Source organism: Hemibagrus wyckioides, linkage group LG20 (assembly GCF_019097595.1).
Source record: "Hemibagrus wyckioides isolate EC202008001 linkage group LG20, SWU_Hwy_1.0, whole genome shotgun sequence".
Lineage (NCBI taxonomy): Eukaryota > Metazoa > Chordata > Actinopteri > Siluriformes > Bagridae > Hemibagrus > Hemibagrus wyckioides.
The window spans coordinates 11,166,391-11,186,966 of NC_080729.1; the positions used below are offsets into that span (position 1 = coordinate 11,166,391).

Here is a 20,576-nt window from a genome sequence, read left to right on the forward strand (position 1 = left end):
TTGTGGTTTAAAACCACCACTTTGACGACCTGGTAATCACCATCTTTGTTTCTCTGATGAAGAGAATTAATATTAATGATTATTAGATGAACACTTTTGTGCAATAGATCTTGAGTTTGTTTTCTTGAGATTGTCATTTGCAGGGATTTCCTTATCAGACCATTATTGAGTTTCACTGCCATACAGGTGAGGGATTATCTGTTGTGGCGTCACAAAACTTTTGTTAGTTGCAGTGACTAATTGTGTTCACTTCAAATTGTTCTCTTAAGGCTGAATATGGGAAAGTTACACAGCTCATTTCCTGTAACCCGGTGGAAACCATCATCGAGCCACTTGAGGATTATGTGGTAAATTTATTGCAATGTCATGAAGTCTGTATTGTAGATAGTAACTCTTGGAATTTTGTACACATATGGGTCTACAGTGTTTTTATATAATTTTTATATATATGTTTTTAATTTAACAGCAAGGTGTCCTGCACGTTCCTGCATGTGGCTAAAGATGGTCAGGTGAACACCTCCACCTGGGAGCAGGAGCAGGTTGACTCTCCCCACAGTGATTCAGAGGAACAGTACGACTCTGAGGTAATTCTGTGTTTCAGACCTGATGTGTATCTACAGATGCTGCTATTCCCCTGAATAGGAGGCTGTAACATTTACTGTGTGAGTTTTAATGATTTATTGCTAATGTGTCTTGCAGGAGAGTGAGGAGAGCCTTAGCCAAGAGGAGATGGAGGTGCCTTTTACTTGGTATGCTTCTCTTCACAGTTTAATGGTATAAAGGTGTAATGTATGTTTAATACACTAAGCATGTAAATCTTTTGTTTCTTAGGGACCATCTTACAGAGAGAGGGGTAACTGACATCGGCCTGAAGCTGCATGCTCTCCGTGAGGTGTTCGCTGTGAGTAAAACCTTTATTTAGCTGCACAGGGGAAGTCCACTCTGCTTTAACTTATATTGTGTGCTGTCTTATACTCAGATTCATCTTGCCTGCATTGACAATCAGAACTTCTTGTTCGTTATGGGGAAGAAGATCGTGATGCATCTGGCAGCAGTTAACAACCAGGTGACTTCAGAATGATGATAGACTGTTTCCTTGTGCAAAAGTTTAGTTTAGTGTTTGAAGATGGGCAGGTGAACACCGCCTCTTGGGAAAAGCAAGATGTTTGCTCTCCTCACAGTTCACCAAACTTCAGTGTATCTACATAAACATGCTATTCCCCTGAATAGGAGTCTGTAAAATTTACTATGTGAGTTTTAATGATTCATTGCTAATTTGCCTTGCAGGGAGGTGAGGAGAGATTTAGCCCAGAGGAGGTGGAGGTGCCCTTTATTAGGTACAGTCCTCTTCCCAGTTTAATGGTGTAATGGTGTTATTTATGTGTAACATACACTAAGCTCTTCCATTGTTCCTTAGCTGCCATCTTTCAGACAGAGAGGTGACTGATATCGGATTGAAGCTGCCTGCTCTCCGCCAGGCGTTTGCTGTGAGTAAAACCTTTGTGTAGCTTCTGTTATTGCACAGGTAAAGTCCACTCTGCTTTAACTGATATTGTGTGCTGTCTTATATTCAGACAATGTTCGGCTGCATGCTTAATCAGAACTTCTTCTTTCTGACCGGAAAGAAGATTGTGATGCAACTGGCAGCAGCTAACAACCAGGTGAATTTTTTCTCACATCAATAGCTAATTTTCTTATTTTTTTAGCTTAATTTAACAATCACAGTCTGTTATGAATGAAGGACATTCTTAGGAAAAATATTCAGATAAATTGTTCCTAATGAAAATTTGGAAAATTTCATCTGAGTATCTTTAAAGAAAAACTGGACATGCATGCAGGGTTTAAGATAAGTAGCCATGTTGAACACCGTAGACAAAGTGAGTTATAGAGATTTTGTTTTGCTTTAACAGGATGCAGTTCACGTAAGGTTGGCCTACGAGGCTCTGATTCGGTTCCTGAGGGCATCATCTAACCAGGAATCAATTGCAGCAGAGCTCTTCGGGGCCGGGGTAAGATTGCAAATGCCTATATATATATCAGTTTAAATATCAAAGAATTGCCACATGTAAAGTAATATATATGCAATGTAATTTTTTGTATTTTTCTTCTTTGTGCAGCTTATTAGTTATTTTCTATGAACTGCTCATCATCGGCTACTACGAGAACGGCTTAGCACCTGAGACAGTAAGTGTCTTATCAGGAGATTTCTAAGTGATGCTTGAATGTTGAATGTTTTCCCATATTTATATTAATATTTTCAAAGTGATAATATATGGCATTAATGGAGCTTGTTGTCTTTCTTTCTCAAAGTTTGAGGGAGGATTCTTACAGCGGCTGATGGCACTCATCAGCATGTGGGACCTGGATGTGTGGGAGCCTGCAGCGGAGCTGTATTTTACAGTGCTTATTGTAAGTGTTGAATATCTTCTGATGCCACCATACACACATTCTCAGCTTTGTATCTCTAAGTCAGTGACACTGTTGGATTTGTGTTTGGTGTTTGTGTGTTTGTCACCAGGATCATCTGACAGAACTTTTAGAAGTTCTGTTTTCTCAGCCCCTGGATCTCTATGATGACCCAGAAGACTTGGCCACTGCAGTTATGCGAATCATCAAGCAGCATGTCCAGCTGATGATGAACACTTTGGAGAAGCTTTGAGCTATGTGTTCCCTTAACCCTACACCTTCTTTCACAAGTTAATTCCCTTTTCATCCATCTGTCACATTTCATACTCGTATCCATTACTAACCCCACATTTGCCCCACATAGCTTAAGCTCTCCACAGGTAGGTATAAATAAATTTTGTTATATTTTAGCTAACACTGTATTTAAATCTGTCTTTTCTTTTTTTTAACAGGTCTGCAGGACTTAAGGACATCATCTTTAGCCTGTATAGAATTTGTATCTTTTCCCATATCAATCCCACCACCCCAATTACCCCTTCATCCCTCTTTGTAGAACGTAGACACTATCTTATATATCATCTGTAAATAGTTCTATATCTGTAAATAGTTTTTTCTTTTATTGTAGTGTCTATATAGAGTAACTCAATAAAAATATTTTATTAGCATCTATTGAAGCCTCATTCTGATAATTTCTATTCATTAATATACAGTGTTCCTTTAAAAAGCAACTCAAACACACAAAATGAATTTCTCATTAATGTAAATATATAATAATCCTTTTTAAAGAATGACAGAAACTGAGTTATTCACCAAAATATGAAAAATGACAAATAACAAAATTCAGATTTTTATAGCGTTCACAAATTTAAGAGATCCAGCCTGTAGAAAAGTCTGATTATAGATTGTAATTGTAGAAACCAAAAATCTGTGATATGACGTGAATTTTGTATTAGTGAAATTGTTTACATGGAATAGCTTTGACAAGGCAGACTGTTTAGCTCATTTATAGACACCCAAGAAAATGTTTGTACACAAAAGTAGAGCCTTTAAGAATGAAGCTGGTCCTCATTCAGACATCCACGCTCTTGAGAAAACTGGAATTCTTTGTTGAATTTCAAGATCCTGGTTACTGAAGGAAAACGATTGAATGTCTAAAGCTGAAATATTTCATGTACTTCCTACTCCTATAATAGTCTGTATCTCAAATATTTTACACCCACAGAATTATCAGATGCTTATAACTCCATCACCTTGCTATGGGAATTGAAAAAAAAAAAACTTGCTAATATTACAGTAATGTTTGATCCCTTTAATGCATCTGGATTGAGAAACAAGCCCACAACGCTGTTGCAGTTGAATTGCTTGTTAATAGTAACATGACTTTTTCTGTACTTTCTGTAGAGGCTGGAGAAAGCTCATCTCCCATCCCCAGTAGCTGTGTCACTGCCCAGTTTGAGAAATTCACCGTCTCTGACCACAAGACTCTGCAGCAGAGAAACGTTTCATTTCACTGTGTACTGCATCAGCTGTATATGACTGATTGAAATAATAAAAGCTCCTTGAGTTAAAATATAAAATCATATCAAGATGTTTCATTTTGACTTACTGAAGGAAAATCAAGAGCTGAAGTTTTTACTTATGCAAAAGTATTGCTTAAACCTTACTGTCTGCTGTAGGTGGCACATTCATAGTAGGAGTATTATTATTATTATTATTATTATTATTATTATTATTATTATTATTATTATTATTATTATTAGGAAATCTCTCCTAGCTTCTAAAAAGTTCATGTTAGAATGATGTGTTTTCACCTCATATTTATGATTTTTCAACAAGACTTGAAGGCACCTTTTGTGAATGTGGTCAACAGCAAGCAGGAAATTACATATGGTTTATTTAGCTTTTTCATGAGGTTATAAATTTGTCATGACATTATTTATACACATATTTATCAGGCATACAGCGATCAGCTTCAACATAAAAAACACAGGCGTAATACTCTGTAGATCCTCCACCAAAAACAGCTCTGACCCTTTGAGCCATGGACTCTACATCACCTGAAGGTGTGCTGTGGCATCTGGCACCAAGACATTAGCAGCAGATCCTTTAAGTCTTGTAAGGTGGGAGGTGGGACCTCAATGAATCAGACTTGTTTGTCTAGCAGAGCCCACAGATGGTCTGTTGGATTGAGATCTGGGGAATTTGAAGGCCAAATCAACACTTTCTGGAGATGCTCTGACCAAGTCATCTAACCATTACAATCTGGCCCGTGTCAATTTGCTCAGATCCTTACACTTCCAATAATCTTAATTTATTCTGGCACCAATCAGACATAACATTATGACCACCTGCCTAATATTGTGTTGGTCCCCCTTTTGCTGCTAAAACAGCCCTGGCCAATCGAGGCATGGACTCCATTAGATCCCTGAAGGTGTGCTGTGGTATCTGGCCCCAAGATGTTAGCAGCAGATCCTTTAAGTCCTATAAGTTGCAAGATGGGACCTCCATGGATTGGACTCGTTTGTCCAGCACATCTCAAAGATGCTCGATTGGACTGAGATCTGGGGAATTTGGGGGCCAAATCAACACCTCAAACTCGTTATTGTGCTCATCAGTAGTGGTATGGGCATTGTGCCTTAACACACAAAATCTCTGTTTTTTTTTTGTTGTTGTTGTTGTCCAACCCTGCATAGCTTCTGAGATCAGACGTTCTCAGGGTGGTGTGAGCAAGAGATGACCTGCACAACTGGCTCTTTATAGTGTACGATGTAGACTACACCTTTTTAAAATGTCAATCACTCGCTTCCTAATTTGCTGTTGTACAGAGAGAACAACCTCTTCATCTAAACTAACGTTTCAGTCTCACCTCCTGCAACACACACACAAACACATGGCTCTTCACCTCTTGGGATTCCTACCACTTAATGTCATGTTATTCTGCTTAATTTCCCCAAATATTTAAACAAACACGTTGTATCTCAGCTTCTTGCTTTATTTTAATGCCACATATACGACTTTTTAAAAAACACTTTAAATAACACACAAGACTGGTGCAAGAGAAAGAAAGGTGACTGTGAACAGACTATTACCACTTCATCCACAAATACTTTGCTTGCTTCAGTTATGTTTGCGTTAAAAACAATTCAGATCAACAATTTAAAAGCCGCTAAAACTACAAGAGCCGCACGCCTTTTTTTCTTCACGCTGCACACAAAGGCACAGAAAGCACACTATGTTGTTAATATTTGTCAGGACATCATAGATGTCACAGCTCTGCTGACAGCAGTTTTCTCTAGAGTTCCCATCATCCTTAAAGAAACTACTTGGAAATGTTCCAAATGTTTTGGTACACTGTTACTATAAAATAAATGTTTGGACCTCAATCAGTTTTGGTTTTACTTATTTTTTGTTAGTTTAGCTTACTTAAAATACTTTAAAAAGCTGTTTCTCTGCTGCAGGTTAATTACAAGAGCCGTGTTCCAATCGGCAAAGTGATTCTCCACGAAGTGAACTACACAGGGAGCAGGATGTACACTTTAAAGTGCACTGCGACACGGGCCGAGAAATCAGCAATCCATTGCTCTTCCTGTAATAGCCCAGATGTTAAGACCTGAATTTTTCCGACCTGAATTTGAAGGATCACATTTTGTCGACCTGAATATTAAATACCTGCATTTTTTCAACCTGAATTTGTGAGGTTGCAAAATAATGAAGAATTTTTTGTAAATGCTGTAAGGATTTTTTTTCATTCAGGTCAAATTGCAAAGAAGAAAAATTCAAACTTCTTTTTTGTGACAAGTTTTTATTCAGCTCATGAGATTTAATATGCTTTCAGGAATTTTGGTCTATTATACTTCCATAGGTTTGTATATCGCGGTCCCGATATATCGCGGATTTTTAATAGGAACATACATTTTTTTGCGGATTTTCCCGGTATATCGCGGTATCCACAAACCTTATAGTGAATTGTTTTTATGTTGAAATAAGGTAATTTATTAATTAAAAATATAATTATTAATTACAAAATATAAACATGAATTAATGTAGGGCAGGGCATCCAGACGATCACGAACTACAAGACCACATCACCTGCCTGTGATAGCAACGCCTCCCTCCCAGGTGTGCTAAATGACTTCTACGTTTGGTTTGAGGTACAGAACAACGTAGCAGCGAGGAAGACCATCCCTCCTCCCAATGACCATATCCACAGCTGACGTGAAAAGAACTCTATGCAGAGTTAACCCTCGGACGTCTGCTAGACCAGACAACATTCCTGGCAGAGTGCTCAGGAATGCGCAGGTGAGCTCATGGCTGTCTTCACCAAAATCTTCAACATTTCCCTAAGCAGCACCGTTGTGCCATCGTCCCCATGCCGAAGAAGTCTACGGTTTCCTGCCTCAGTGACAATTGTCACGTGGCACTCACACCCACTGTGATAAAATGCTTCGATAGGCTCATCATGAAGCACATCAAGACCCAGCTACCACCCTCACTAGACCCCCTGCAGTTTGGATATCATCCTAACCGCTCCACGGACAACCCTTCATCTGGCCCTCACTTACCTGGACACTAAGGACACATACGTACAAATGCTGTTCATAGACTTCTGTTCAGCATTCAATACAATCATCCCTCAGACAAATCTCCCTCCACTTTTGTAGTCAGAGAGGGCCCTTGCCATAAAACAGCCCTTGGAATGTGTTGTTCTCTACATTATATTCTCTGCTCTAATCAAAGCTAACTAATTTTATACAATGTTTTTTTGTCTTTTCATATATCTGCTCTGGGTGCTATTGGAGGACAAAACACCAAAAGAATAACATGGAACATACTTTCAAGGCTTTTCTCAGATGCAGTATCCAAACAAATGAACTGGAAAGGAGTCAAGTGCTTTAAGGAAATGCTCACCAGAAGTTTGTTGTTCAATAAGTATGGAATAATATAATACCAAGACGTTGAGTATTAGACACCTTTTTTAAACCAGCTCTACAACCTGAATGATATGTATGGCCAAGATATTACTTAAAGGGATAGTGCACCCAAAAATGAAAATTCTGTCCTTAATTACTAACCCTCATGCTGTTCCAAACCCATAATACCTTCGTTCATCTTCAGAACACAAATTAAGACATTTTTGATGAAATCCTAAAGCTTTCTGACCCTCCATAGACAGCAAGGGTCCTACCATGGTCAAGGCACAGAAACACTGTAAGGACATCGGTAAAACAGTCCATGTGACATCAGTGGTTCAACCTGAATTTCATGAAGCTATAATAATACTTTTTGTATGTAAAGAAAACAGAAATAACAACTTTATTCAACTATTTCTTCTGTCTCGGGACAGTCCTCCGTCATTATCCACGCATGTTAACAAGGCACAGTTAATCTGTAACTTAATTATTAAGGTATTAAAAGTCACCCCTCTCTTCTTTCACTTTCATAAAGATACTAGAATTTATATGAACTCTTTGTCCACTTCCTGTAACAGTGGGAGTAAGAGTGGGAGATGAGTTTAAGGAAGTGAATGTTTGAAAATAGAAACCCCTGTTGAATCAGTTCCTCCTACTGGTCATTTGTGTCTTATCCCTTGATGGGCAAATTTTTAAATACAGTAGTCCCCCATAGGCTAACAAATGTATGTTGTGTCAAAAAGGAGGCCCACTGTCTTTGATTCTGAAAACCCCTGACATATAGGATCCTTTTGAATATTATTCCCTACCCAAGATGTACAATAGTCTTAAATTAAATAATCCTAAAGATAGATATAAACTAAAATATATAAATATATAAATAAAATATAAACTGTTAAAGCGCTAAGACATTACAGTCTTAATATCATGACTTTCTATTATTCACCTAATGCAGTATTTAAGTTAAAATACAGACATGACTTAGGTGATCAATGGGCCAGAACAGACTCCATCATTCGGCTGTTCTGTCTATTGAAAAAGGAATTCTCAGCTCTATAAATACTAGTATGGGAATTGACCACTTTGCTCAAGTCAAGTCTCGGAGATACTCTCTGATGATTCCACCCTCATAGAAATAGGATAGAAAAGTCACCAAGAGCATGACGTAGACAAGGTACAGACAAGCAGCAAGACAGGTAAGAGAATGAGAGATGAGAGAACAACAGGAGAAGAGAAGAGAGGCTGTAAAAATAAACAAACAAACAAACAATAATACATACAGTAGCGCCAGTATAAATGAGGAATGAAATAAGAGGTGCAAGTATAATATAGATTATTGTAAAATAATAATAATAAAAGATCTACATGACACTGCTTCACACACAAGCTGTGAAAAAGATAATATTGCATTGGCCTACCTGTGTGAGAGAAGATGTAACGAATTTAATGAACTCCTTTTTTAGTAGCAAGACTCTGAAATGATGGGAGGAGTCAGAAAAAAGATGGAATGTTCTAAAGTTGCATACTGTTTGTGTTCATTCGTGTTTATGATTAAACAATATTACATAAAAAATGCCATTACAAAACGTGTTATTTTTGCTTACCCTCTGTCCCTAATCAGCCCCTGATGTTTTGGCAGGGCCGGCCCAAGCCTTCAGCAGAATTTTATTTGGGGGCCCCTCTGTGCCACCAATATGACTAATTATAACTAATTATTGTCATTTTGCATAATAACCATTGTCCATTGACATTATATATAAAAAAAAGAAAACGATGTAATTTCATGTACTCTTGGGGGCCCCCTGGTGGCCACGGAGCCCTAAGCAGCCTCTTGGTTGCTGTGTTTTGAGCTGAAGTTTTCCTGTAATCTCAAGAGTTTTACAAATTCTTGTGCATTGGACCGCCCTGAATCTCCGGGCTTGTGATTGGCTGAGGGGTCGCGAGTGGTAACGCCCCTCTCCCTGAACCTCTCAGACCAACAGGTAAAGACTCATTATCGCGAGAAACTTTATTAGAAGGAAGTGAGATCTCGTTAAAACGTTTTCTTAAAGATCCGTACAGTTTTACGTACTTGTAGATTGAGTGAGGAAACAGAGTGAACCACGCCCACCTCCTCCTCCTGCTGTTCTCTGTCAGAGCTGTGTTTTATTACAGCGGTGTCCGCGTGTGAAGGTTATAAATAATGTATTTGCTTGCTGCTCGGTACCGAGGGTCTTTAACGCATGCGTCTAAGCGGAGCTGCTTGGAGATAAACACACAGAGCGGAACACAATGGCTGCAGGCTCAGAGATCCAAAACAACAAGCCCCAAAAACTTCACCGACTACCACAGTCTGCTCCATGAACCCAAACCGCACATTCCTCCACTCTTCAACTTCGCTAAACATGTGCTTGAAGTTTGGGAAACTAAAGAAAAGGTACTGTTACTAAAGTTTTCCCCCCTCGTTTGTTTAATAATGATTGAAATCCAGGGCGAATAGCGAACTGATAACTAAGTCATTATATCAGTTAACACAGAGAGCTAACTGTAACTGCATCCCTACAGAATAATCATAATTTTGTTTATTATTCAATGTAATTCTCCTTTGCTTGATTAAACCTAAAAATCTGAGACCATGTGCTCCTTTTTACATGAATAATAATAATAATAATAATAATAATAATGATGATGTCATAAAATAACTAGTGTGACATTGTGTTAATAATAATATTAATAATAACAATAATAATAACAATAATAACAATAATGACGGCATAAAATAACTAGTTTGACATTGTGTTAATAATAATATTAATAATAACAATAATAATAACAATAATAACAATAATGACGGCATAAAATAACTAGTGTGACATTGTGTTAATAATAATAATAATAATGATGGCATAAATAACTACTATGACATTGTAATAATAATAATAATAACAATAATAATAATAATAACAATAATGACGGCATAAAATAAATAGTGTGACATTGTGTTAATAATAATAATAATGATGGCATAAATAACTACTATGACATTGTAATAATAATAATAAGAAGAAGAAGAACAATAAGAACAATAATGACGGCATAAGATAACTACTGTGACATTGTATTAATAATAATAATAATAATAATAATAATAATAATAATAATACCAGGGAATACCATGATGTTGGAGTGTACAATGATTAAACCATCCATTTCTTTATGACTGGTACATGTTGCATATCACCTTTCCGGCTGTATTAATGCAAGCTGAATCATTTCTGTTGTTTAGGCAGGTGGGAAGTCGTCTTGGCCTGCTCTGTGGTGGGTTAATGATCGGAATGAAGAGATCAGGTGGAGTTTTGAGGAGCTGGGCTTCTACTCTAAAAAACTAGCTAATGTTTTGATTGATGAATGCCGTTTGGTAAGAGGAGATCGAGTCCTTCTCATCCTGCCAAGAGTCCCAGAGTGGTGGCTGGTCAATATTGCCTGCATCAGAACAGGTAATCACACTCCCAATCATGTCTGCATGCGGAATATCACACGAGTCATAGACCATCACACTGGCTCTGCTAAAACGTCCAGAAAAATGTAATGAATCCCAAAGATATTCCAAAACGAATAAGCGCGAGAACATTAAAGTAATTGAAATGTAACACGTGCAATTTGCTACTATTACAGTGACTAACATAAGTAAAAAGTAATGCACTGTGTTGGGCTAAAACCCAAAAAGTGGAAGTTTGTGCTTGTCTCGTGTGTTGGTTACCTAGAACATAAATGACTAGTGTTAAGCTAACGTAAGTGCTACAAGTGTTAGCTAACATGAAATAATAACTTAATGTCAGCTAGTTAAATACAAACTCTGGGTAATGCACAGAATTCATTGACCTGACGTTTGAGGTCTCTGATCTTCAGCAGTACATGTTATTAAGAGTAGAGTTTCAATAAATATCAAAAAATGTGACTTTCATAAACAAATGTAACAAAAAGATGAACTTGAGCCGTATTGTACCTTTTTTTTGTCATTTCTGATCTTAAACAAAATTAATGTTTCATTACTTCCACATTCTACGGGGATTAGGTTTAGACATGAACCGAGGACTTTGACATGATCTCGTCTAGGGAACAGGGCCGTTCATTCTTATTCTGTCGAAAACACGTTTGTGTGCTAGTCTGACACCTGACAATCATCTACCTGACAAAAGTGACACATCTTCCAAAATCAGGCCACATGAATGTGTTGTTTTAGCGACCAGAAGTGTTGGGGGGAGGGGGGAGAAAAACCAGAGAAAAAAGGGATTTACATGCAGTTTGGTTAAAGCAGTTTGTGCCGAAAGCCGAAATGAAAATGCAGTAACTGAATTATTTTTGCAGGTCAAGCACAGTATTCATTCTTTCAATTCACACCAAGCAGGAATTCATTGATTTATTAGATGCCAGAGCTTCACACAGCTTGTCTGTATTGGACTGTCAGATTATTATAAACATACAGTATGTATAATAAAGTACTATATTTTAGCTTGACAGAAAAAAAAGCTATTTCCATGTATGAAGTTTAAAATGAAAGTGGTGAGTTATTCTTCAATGAGCTTATAATTTATTTTCTGTGCATATCTTTTAAATGTATTCAAAACAAGCAAATAAAAAAACATGAGTGACTCAGTATGTGCCAGTAAGTGATAAGACTTAATGGATTTCCAATTTTTCTGTGTTGAAATTAACCAGAATAAAAAAAATGTATCTAGCATCATCAGGAGTGCCTTTCCGACCCCCTGCCACCCCTGGGACTAAGTCGGACAGGTTTTGTCATCTGAATCCTACAGTGAATTTTTCAGATCCACACACACTCTCTGTTCCCCGACAGGTATAGTTCTGATCCCTGGAACATCCCAGCTTACAGCCAGAGACATCCTGCATCGTCTGCAGGTTTCCCAAGCAAAGTGTCTGATCACAGATGAGAGCATGGCGCCACTAATGGACGCTGTGACTCCACAGTGTCCCACATTGACCTCTAAGCTTCTGCTTTCCAACAAGGAGAGGCCAGGCTGGGGCAACCTTACAGCAGTCATGAGGTGAGAGTGTGGATTATTTCATCTACTTTACTCTATAGAATTTATATATAATGGTATATACTATATTTTTTTTTATATGTATACCATATATTTTGGTGTATATCCAATGAATACCAATATATGAGAGTGAAGGCTAGAACATGTTCTTTTAGAGATGTAAGAAGTCACGCCATCTTTATGATCTGCAGGAGTGCTTCTGCTGAACATGTGTGTGTGAACACACGTAGTGATGAAACTATGACCATCTTCTTCACCAGTGGAACCACTGGGGCTCCAAAAATGACAGTTCACAGCCACTGTAGCTATGGCCTAGGACTCACCGTCAATGGAAGGTGTGTGTGTGTGTGAGATAAAATTGCAGGAGGTGACATTAAATCCAGACTGTGACCTGATTTGAATTGGGTTTGAACTGAGAAAACACTAAAATACCGTAACACTAAGTATCATAATTATCATTTATTGGTGTCAGATATATGAATGCTATTTTTATGTGGAACTTCATATGTGTCTATGTTCGTCTTGATGCAGGTACTGGTTAGATCTTACTCATGATGATGTGTTTTGGAACACCTCAGATACAGGCTGGGCTAAATCTGCATGGAGCAGTGTATTTGCTCCATGGATCCAGGGAGCATGTGTGTTCATACACCATATGCCACGCTTTGACACTAACACTGTCCTCAAGGTGTGTTTAGAATAAATGAGAATGATAGTTTTAAGCAACACGTGCATTTATAATAGATACTTATTTTTGTCTGATAATAGAACCAGTTCCTTCCTCCCCTGTTTTAGGCATTCTATAAACTTGGTTAGGATTGTTAGGGTTTCGTGTGCATGATATTATGAAACTGTGTTACTGTTAGGTTATTATATTGTAAAAATGTCAAACCAAAACACCCAATGTTAGTTTAATTGCCAAAACACACACACCACTATTTTAATGTATATTTTCACTATTGTCTTTGTGTTTCAGACTCTCTGCAAATATCCCATCAGCACTTTCTGTACTGCACCAACAGCTTATCGGATGTTAGTACAGGAGGATCCATCCAGGTGATACATCAACCAAATTTTCCCTCAGATTTCTCACCATAAGTCATATCAACACCTTGTTTTACAGTCTCAGTAGGTTGTCTGTCTGATTGAATGTAATCTTATTGGCCAGACACTGTGGTGGCTATTTGTGCTGACCTTAACTGACACCATCACTCTCCAAGGTGCGGTGTACATAGCACCAAGTTTATGTGTGAATTGCAGGAACACTGGGGTGGCAAAATTACCAGACTTTAATGGCACAAAAGGCCTGGAGGGATTATACAGAATAGCAGGTGAAACACTGAAATAGGCAACACAAACTCGAGCTACAGGACCTCTGTCAACACCCTAGTGGTGTCCTTACCTGACAAAGATTGGTGCTGGGTTTTGTTTTAGATTAGGGAGGAAACAGCTTGGTTTTATTTTATACTTTCAGTTATGTTTAACAGTACAACAGACTGTGTATACATTAGACAAGGGTTTTCCCTCGGCCTCAGAGGACCATATAAGATTAATCAAGTCTCAGCACAATGAAACTGCAAAAAGTGTGCAAAGTAGAGAAGACACAGCAAATAGGTTCTATCCGAAGCATCCAATGAATCACTTCATTTCAAGCTAGTGTAGCTTTATTGGCATGACCAAAGAGAGCTAGTCTAGCCAAAGCATTGTCTTATTTTAATGCAATTAGGGTAACTCTAATACCATGTTTTGGCTTGATTAACCCTGAATACTTTATCTACTTAAATTAATTGAAACTGCCAGTCTGTGCTGTGTAGCAGTGACCAGAATCAGGCTGTACTGATTGGACTAGACTAGAGTGCTGTGTGTGTGACAGGTTCCAGTTTCATTCTTTGGAGCACTGCCTGTGTGCAGGAGAGCCCATTAACCCTGAGGTGATGAGTAAATGGAGAGAGCTCACAGGCCTTGATATCTACGAGGGATATGGGCAGACTGAGACTGTGAGTGAATGAGGAAAATGTTTCACTATCGCTGTTGTAATGAAATGCTTTTCTGAGAGTACTTTTACAGTACAAGCAAACAGACGCAAGCAATAATTACAGTCAGTTCCAGAATTATTGTAACAATTCATATGATGAATAAATAATATGAATTTTTGACAGTACTAAATGGTGTTTAAATACACTATATTGCCAACAGTATGTGGACACTTGAACAATCACACTCATGTGCTTGCTGAATATTTTATTACAGGTTTATTCTCCCCTTTGCTGTTACATTAACCTCTATTCGTCTGGTAAGGCTTTCCACCAGTTTGGATCATGGTGGTGGGGTTTCATTATTCAGCCACAAGAGCATTTATGAGGAATTGATGTCCGGTGAGGAGGCCTGGTGTGTAGTCAGTGTTCCAGTTCAGTCGAAAGGTGTTCACAGGAGTGACATGGCAAATCCCCACAGCCCCACTCTAAAATTTAATGGAAAGCCTTCCTAGAAGAGTGGAGGTTATTATATCAGCAAAGGCTGGGACCAACTTCATGTTAATGCACATGTGGCTGTGATGGTCAGGTGTTCAAAGACAATTTATAATCTAAAAGAGTTCCAGTCCACTGTTTTAGTGTTTGCTGTTGTAATGAGTGCTGATATTAAGTACAACAGCACTGGTACAATATCACTGCCTATATTACTCTGCTTGTCTTTGTGTTAATACTAAGACATGTTATCTTATATCAACCATGATAGCAAATATCACCTGACGGCCCTTCAGAACCCTCCCACTGCCTAAAGCGAACCAATAAACACAAACCAAATGCAGCACACAGCTGAACAAATCAAAGCACCTACTTCAATGAATATAAAATAAAATATTTGCTGTATCAGACATATTTTTAGATAAAATGAAGTACTGATTTATGAATGGTGTATAGTGTCAGCAGTTGCTACCTGCTTCAGTATGAATGGAGATAAAAGTTAACAAATGATCTTATTGAGATAACAAGATGTGAAGTTTGAGCCAGATTTTGCTTTGCTTTAATTATATTTGTGTGCTTTGCTAATTTAATGTTGTGTGGGTATTGGATGATTTGGCTGGGTCACTGTTGTTTGTCAGTCTGTATGTTACGAAAAAAGGATAACACTCTCTTCACACACACAAACAAATTGGATTTTATTTGCCTACAGATAGCAGGATGTGCCTGTGCCAATGTAAATGTTATGAAATGCCCTGTAAACGGTCATTAAAGTAGCTACAGAAAAACATTATCCTTTGTTTTCATAAAGCAGAATTAAATCAGAACTGGTTTGGACCTAATTCTACCAGATGACAGATTAGCAGAAACAGAGTTGGGTCTCTTGTATCTATAAAATCTGAGGATGTCTTTTTGGTCATTTTTCAGGTATTGATTGCTGGAACATTCAAAGGTATGGAAATTAGACCTGGTTCCTTTGGCAAAGCATCACCAGCTTATGATGTGCAGGTAATTATAATTTCCACACAAGTAGCTTTAATCATTTTTATTCAGATAATGTTATTGTGTCTGATTTGTGAAATTAATATACATGTATGAATTAGATGGGCAGTTGTATTGCATTTATAACCCCCTTTGTTCTGATTTATGTGGTGGTCGTAGGTTATAAATGAAGAAGGAAATATTGTTGCTCGAGGAACAGAAGGAAATCTGGCAATCAGAGTGAAACCAGATAGACCATTCTCTCTCTTCACTGAGTACTTGGTATCTACTTTCTGTTTTGACAGGGGGAAAAATTCTGTTTTGTCTTGCTGGGTAAAAATACTGAGAAAGTGTCTTCTGTTGACAGCCATATTTAAAATCTTTATCTGACAAATTCATTATTAATTACATTTTTGAGCACATTTGTAATCTGAATAGATATCAGTTGGTGTCCATATTGTGTCATTTCAGCAAATGGCCAGAACAGATATATCCAAAGCACTGGTGATTTAAGCTGCAATAAATTCACTCTCGAACTGTACACTGAGTTCAGAAAATATCCAGATCCCTTCAGTTTTTGCACACTTTATTGTGTTATACAGTTAATTTAAAATTGGTTAAATGTCCATTAATGTACACAAAATATTGATAATATTCATAATGACAAAGGGTAAATATGTTTAAAAACAAAACTCATTTAGTAGATTTATTCATACCCTTGACTAAGACTCTCCAAATCAAGCTCAGTTGCATTCTGTTTGCTTTGAATATAATGTAATTTCTCTAGGATTCACTGGGCTAGAGGGGCCTTGGTCACAGCAGTGACCAGGAATCCAATGGCCACTCTAACACTAACAGATCTTCTCCACTCAGATGTGAGAATCTTCCAGGAGACCACCCATCTCAGAAATGCTCTACCAACAGGCTGTTATGGTATTATGGCTAAATGGAAACCACTCCTGAGGAAAAGACTCTGATTCTGAGAGCAAAAAAAAACCCCAATACATACTTTAATGTTTTTGAATAAAGTCTAAGCACGATATCTGTCAAAAAAAAATGGTAACACTCATTAACTGGCTAAAACCATCCCTACAGTAAAGCATGGTGGTGGCAGTATCATGCCGTGTGAGTATGTAACAGGAGGTCTGGAATACCAGAATTGAAGGAAGGAAGACTGCAGCCAAATACATTGAGGTTCTTGAAGAAAACCTTTAGACTTTAGAGCTTAGACTTGAGTGGCTGTAGTCAAAACTCTGTAGAACATCTGTGGAAAGACCTGCAGATGGCATTAGACAGATACTCCTGAACCAGTGTGATTAAATATGAGAGGATCTACAAGGATGAATGGGAGAAACTGTCCAAATCCAAGTGTGCAAAGCTTGTAGTCATGTACTCAAGAAGTAACAAGCCGCCAAAAGTGATTGCACAAAAAATTGATTAAAGGGTCTTTATACTTATCTAAATCAGTTTTTAGTTTGATTTTCTAAAATAAATTTGTAGAAAAAGGATACGTTTTATTCAGGTTTATTGGTTTAAATAATTTTTTCTAACAAAATTAAGTGTGCAAAAACTAAATACATGCAAACTGACACACCGTTTGCAATAGAAGCACACATTATGCCTAAAGAGCTTTACTTCAGTTTGTTTCTCAAACTGGTCTACATTTGTACTCTTCCCAACAGATGACACACTTTATGACTTCTTGGTTGCTTACACAAAATAGGTGACAGAAATATGACCTCTTTGTTAAAATGAGCAGTTTAAAACAACTTTTGGTTATTTTTTTATTTTATTTTATTTATATATTTTTTTACAGTTCTGATATTTCCCATACTGTCTGTAGGGAGAGCCGGAGAAAACAGCAGAGTGTTTCTGTGGAGATTTCTACCTCACAGGTGATAGAGGGATAATGGACGAGGATGGATATCTGTGGTTTGTTGGCAGAGGTGATGATGTCATACTGTCTGCAGGGTAAGAGTGGTGACAAAAAAGATGACTTCATACTTTCCCCTGTGAGATTTTTCCCTTCATTCTCCTCTCAGATTTTAATGTATCATTAAATATAACAGATACAATGTTGTTGTTCTTTCGGCTGCTCCCTGTTTTGGGGTCGCCACAGCGGATCATTTAGTCTGCATTTCGCTTTGGTACTGGTTTCATGCCAGATGCCCTTGTGCAACCCTGCCATTTAATCCAGGCTTGGGAGAGTCCTGCCGCTGGACCACCAGGAGGCTAAATATAGCAGATAGAAATAGCATTAAATCAAAATAGAATTAAATATATTTACTCAGTTTTGATTGATTGGCATTCTGAGACTAAAGCTTTTGGAAGACACCTTGAACCAGTCTTAAAAAAATTGTCCCCTGCTGTAGCATTCATTATTCTAGGTACTAATAAAGAACCTGCACCTTCTAAATGAAGGCATGGTGGATAATAATGGACAAAATATTGTTGAGGTACCGTGGGGCTTTAGTAATATTTTATTACATATTTTAAAAATACATTTAGTTAAAACAGATATCAGATCATATGTTAATATTATTTTATAGTTTGGATTACTGTTCTTTTATCAGAACAGATTTTTTTATTTTTTTAAAGCCTTGCCTTGTACGAAACTGACAGGAATCAGGAATCACTATAGGCTGATGTAAATTATACATCTCTTAACTTCTTAAGCTTCCAAGTTATTGTTCATTAATTCAAATGAAAGTCTGCTGTAAAATAGCTTACAGTGAAATTAACAGGAAAGGGGTTCTCAGTTCTCTTTTGATTCTCTTTTGGCTTCTTCTCAGATATCGTATTGGCCCATTTGAGGTAGAGAATGCTTTAATAGAACATGAGGCTGTGGCTGAGTCAGCTGTGGTCAGCAGTCCTGACCCAGTCAGAGGAGAGGTAATGCACTGAAAACAGCCTGCTTCAATCACTTATTTTGTATGGATGTTATTTTTTATTGATTCTTTACGTCACAGGCTTCCAGTGTGAGACAAGAAAGTAGACATGAAATCAAATACAGTTTATATGAAAGTGTGAACCGTAAAATTATGTTTTGCATTGGGATCTTTTACCAGTAATACTATAAAATCCTGGATTTTATAGTTTTGTAGCTCTTTTTATAGCCCTCTATCTCTCCTTTCCTTTCTTTCTGTCATTCAGGTAGTGAAGGCATTTGTTGTGCTAACTTCAGAATATAAACACAGAGACCAAAATGAACTAATCAGGGAACTGCAGACACATGTGAAAAAGGTCACAGCTCCATATAAATACCCCCGCAAGGTACACACCCAACACAACACAACTCAACAACACAACACACAATCAGTACATAAACAAATAAATACATAAAAGACTGACAAAGCTGGTGTGTTTGCAAAATGAAGCTCTTTGAGCATGGAAGTTACATTCTGCTGGTGTATACTGTGCTTTGTTGAAAAACATATTTGTCAAAAAGTGCGTTTTGCAAAGAAAATGAGGGAGAAGCTGCATGTATTTTTATTCTACATAGACCATCCTCCAGAAGACCCAAGCTCCATCCAAACTTAACCATTTTAAAGATTACGTAGAAAATAAGTACTAATAGAGTGCATTTATTGTTTTATTTTATTTTATTTTATTTTAAGCTTATTTTACCTTAATATTTATCTTACTATTTATCTATTTTTTGTACTTATTGCGATTACATTGTGCTTACAGTCTTATCACTAGTTGCCTTGAAATATTTAGCTCTGTCATTGTGAAGCATTCTGAGTGGCCTCAGTGTATGAATTATGATATACAAATACATTAGTCTTGCCATTTACTCCACCATGACTTATTGTCTTGCCATTAACTCCATTGTGAGCCTTGCAGAATATACATCTCAGGCCACTGCTCTACTCAAGTAAATGAATTTACATTTAGATTTTTGTCTGTTTTTCTAATTGAAATTTCTATTTCATGATAGATTGAGATTGTGAACCAGCTTCCCAAGACAGTGAGTGGTAAAATCCGGAGAGTGGAACTGAGGAAGAAGGAATGGAGTCTGCCCTAACTATCATAGCTTACAAGATTCAAGATTCAAGAAGCTTTTATTGTCATTTCAACCACATATAGCTGGCGCAGTACATAGTGAAATGAAACAACGTTTCTCCAGGACCTGGTGCTACATAAACATACAACAAGTTCAATACTAAACAACAAACAACACCACAGAGCTAGGACAGAAGTTTGTCTTAGCCACGTAAAGTGCACAGTGTGCAGCTAGGTGCAAACAGAGCATAGACAAGACAGTGCAAAAAAGACAATAAATACAATAAAGACAACACAAAAGAACACAGGACACTTAGCGCTGAAAAGAAATAAAAGAACGTGTACTGGAATGTAAGTGAAATAAAATAGATAAAGTGAAATGTAAAAAAAAAATAAATAAATTTTGAAGCTTACGCTTCAAATTCAAAACGTATAATCCACAGACCTAGGACAAGATACCAGTAAATATAGGATACCCAACATAATTTTTTAACATACTGTGACACACAATGTCCTTTATTAAAGTGCCCTAATGAACATAAGTTTTAATTCCAGTTCAGGTTCAAGTGATTAAGGCCATGTGTCGTCTGGACAGGAATCAACCTGGATGTCTGAATTTTAATCACAATCTGTTTCAAACATAAGGACAAACTATAAATTCATTCAGGTATAAATATTTTAATCAAAGTAATACTTTGCTTTATTAAATAAGATATGTGTACTCCTAAACTGCATTAAAGAAATATTTTTTCATCTGCAGTATATTTGTG

General features: G+C 37.3%; 1 protein-coding gene across 3 annotated transcripts; it reads left to right on the forward strand.

Moving 5' to 3' along the window:
- Positions 1-9,282: 9,282 nt before the first annotated feature.
- Positions 9,283-20,055, forward strand: acsm3 (acyl-CoA synthetase medium chain family member 3). 3 transcript variants are annotated; one of them, XM_058418097.1, is made up of 13 exons: positions 9,285-9,732; positions 10,582-10,792; positions 12,154-12,361; positions 12,550-12,693; positions 12,890-13,046; positions 13,335-13,414; positions 14,232-14,355; positions 15,748-15,828; positions 15,982-16,083; positions 17,645-17,772; positions 18,594-18,693; positions 18,955-19,074; positions 19,742-20,055. In XM_058418097.1, the coding sequence occupies exons 1-13, from the start codon at positions 9,499-9,501 to the stop codon at positions 19,826-19,828; spliced, it is 1,776 nt and encodes a 591-aa protein (XP_058274080.1). In that variant the 5' UTR covers positions 9,285-9,498; the 3' UTR covers positions 19,829-20,055. The 3 variants fall into 3 exon arrangements, with proteins under 3 accessions (XP_058274082.1, XP_058274083.1, XP_058274080.1); XM_058418099.1 differs by lacking the exon at positions 18,955-19,074 and having other exon boundaries at positions 9,283-9,732; XM_058418100.1 differs by lacking the exons at positions 18,594-18,693; positions 18,955-19,074 and having other exon boundaries at positions 9,283-9,732.
- Positions 20,056-20,576: the final 521 nt, after the last annotated feature.

What these genes read in the sequence shown, in the direction of transcription:
- acsm3 (XM_058418097.1), top strand. Translation starts at nt 9,499, where the DNA reads ATGTATTTGCTTGCTGCTCGGTACCGAGGGTCTTTAACGCATGCGTCT. An exon ending in CTCTCTTCACTGAGTACTTG is followed by an intron (nt 16,084 to 17,644) that starts GTATCTACTTTC and finishes TACTGTCTGTAG; the next exon opens with GGAGAGCCGGAGAAAACAGC. An exon ending in GATGTCATACTGTCTGCAGG is followed by an intron (nt 17,773 to 18,593) that starts GTAAGAGTGGTG and finishes GCTTCTTCTCAG; the next exon opens with ATATCGTATTGGCCCATTTG.